The sequence below is a fragment of the Arachis duranensis genome, chromosome 1, assembly GCF_000817695.3.
Source record: "Arachis duranensis cultivar V14167 chromosome 1, aradu.V14167.gnm2.J7QH, whole genome shotgun sequence".
Classification (NCBI taxonomy): Eukaryota; Viridiplantae; Streptophyta; class Magnoliopsida; order Fabales; family Fabaceae; genus Arachis; species Arachis duranensis.
This window is the reverse complement of record NC_029772.3, coordinates 90,263,933-90,264,556: the sequence shown is the minus strand read 5'-3', so window position 1 is coordinate 90,264,556 and position 624 is coordinate 90,263,933. Positions and strand designations below refer to the sequence as shown.

Here is a 624-nt window from a genome sequence, read left to right as displayed (position 1 = left end):
TTTTATATTTTAAGTTAATAATCAATTTTAGTAATTAATATTCATATACTATTATAATTAATTAAAATAGTAGCACAAAGTATTTATATCTCGATAGGGAGTCGTAGTGTTCATTTATTTGGTCAAATATGTTGACAAAGACATTCGCGGTGTTCAATATTTTCCTTAAATTATTCAGTCAAGTTATAAGAGATATTATATTTTTCTTAGAATATTAAAATTTATTAATACTTTTTTTCTTATTCTATAGTATTTCTTATATGGGACCTCGTTTTTCGTGTAACCCTAACCGAGTCTCACTCTGAGAGTCTCTCTCTTTCTCAAATACATGCCTCTATATCTGTGTCATAATCTCACACTTCTTCTTCAACCTTTCATTCCTTTCTCTCTCTCTCTATAGATTCTAGTAAGTAATATAAGGGATAGTCGCAGTTTCCAAAGACAGCAACATCTCACCAACTTGGGGAACCGGAACATAATATTATGGACTCTTCCTCTTCTTCATCCCTTCCTTTCTCTCTCTCCAACCACTCTTCTTCCTCTCCTCTCTCCCTCTTCCACCCCTCCTTCACCGACGCCGCCGATGCCCGATCAACTAACCTCTCCATATTCACCGGGGTCCCC

At 35.4% G+C, this 624-nt stretch overlaps 1 protein-coding gene across 1 annotated transcript in view; it reads left to right on the top strand.

The window, feature by feature from the left end:
• Window positions 1-307: 307 nt before the first annotated feature.
• Window positions 308-624, top strand: part of LOC107460999 (AP2-like ethylene-responsive transcription factor AIL5) — a 3,187-nt gene continuing 2,870 nt past the window's right edge. Inside the window, exon 1 of the mRNA XM_016079430.3 lies at window positions 308-624. This exon is cut by the window's right edge and continues 290 nt beyond it. Within this exon, the coding sequence (XP_015934916.2) occupies window positions 484-624 (141 nt within the window). The 5' untranslated portion in view covers window positions 308-483.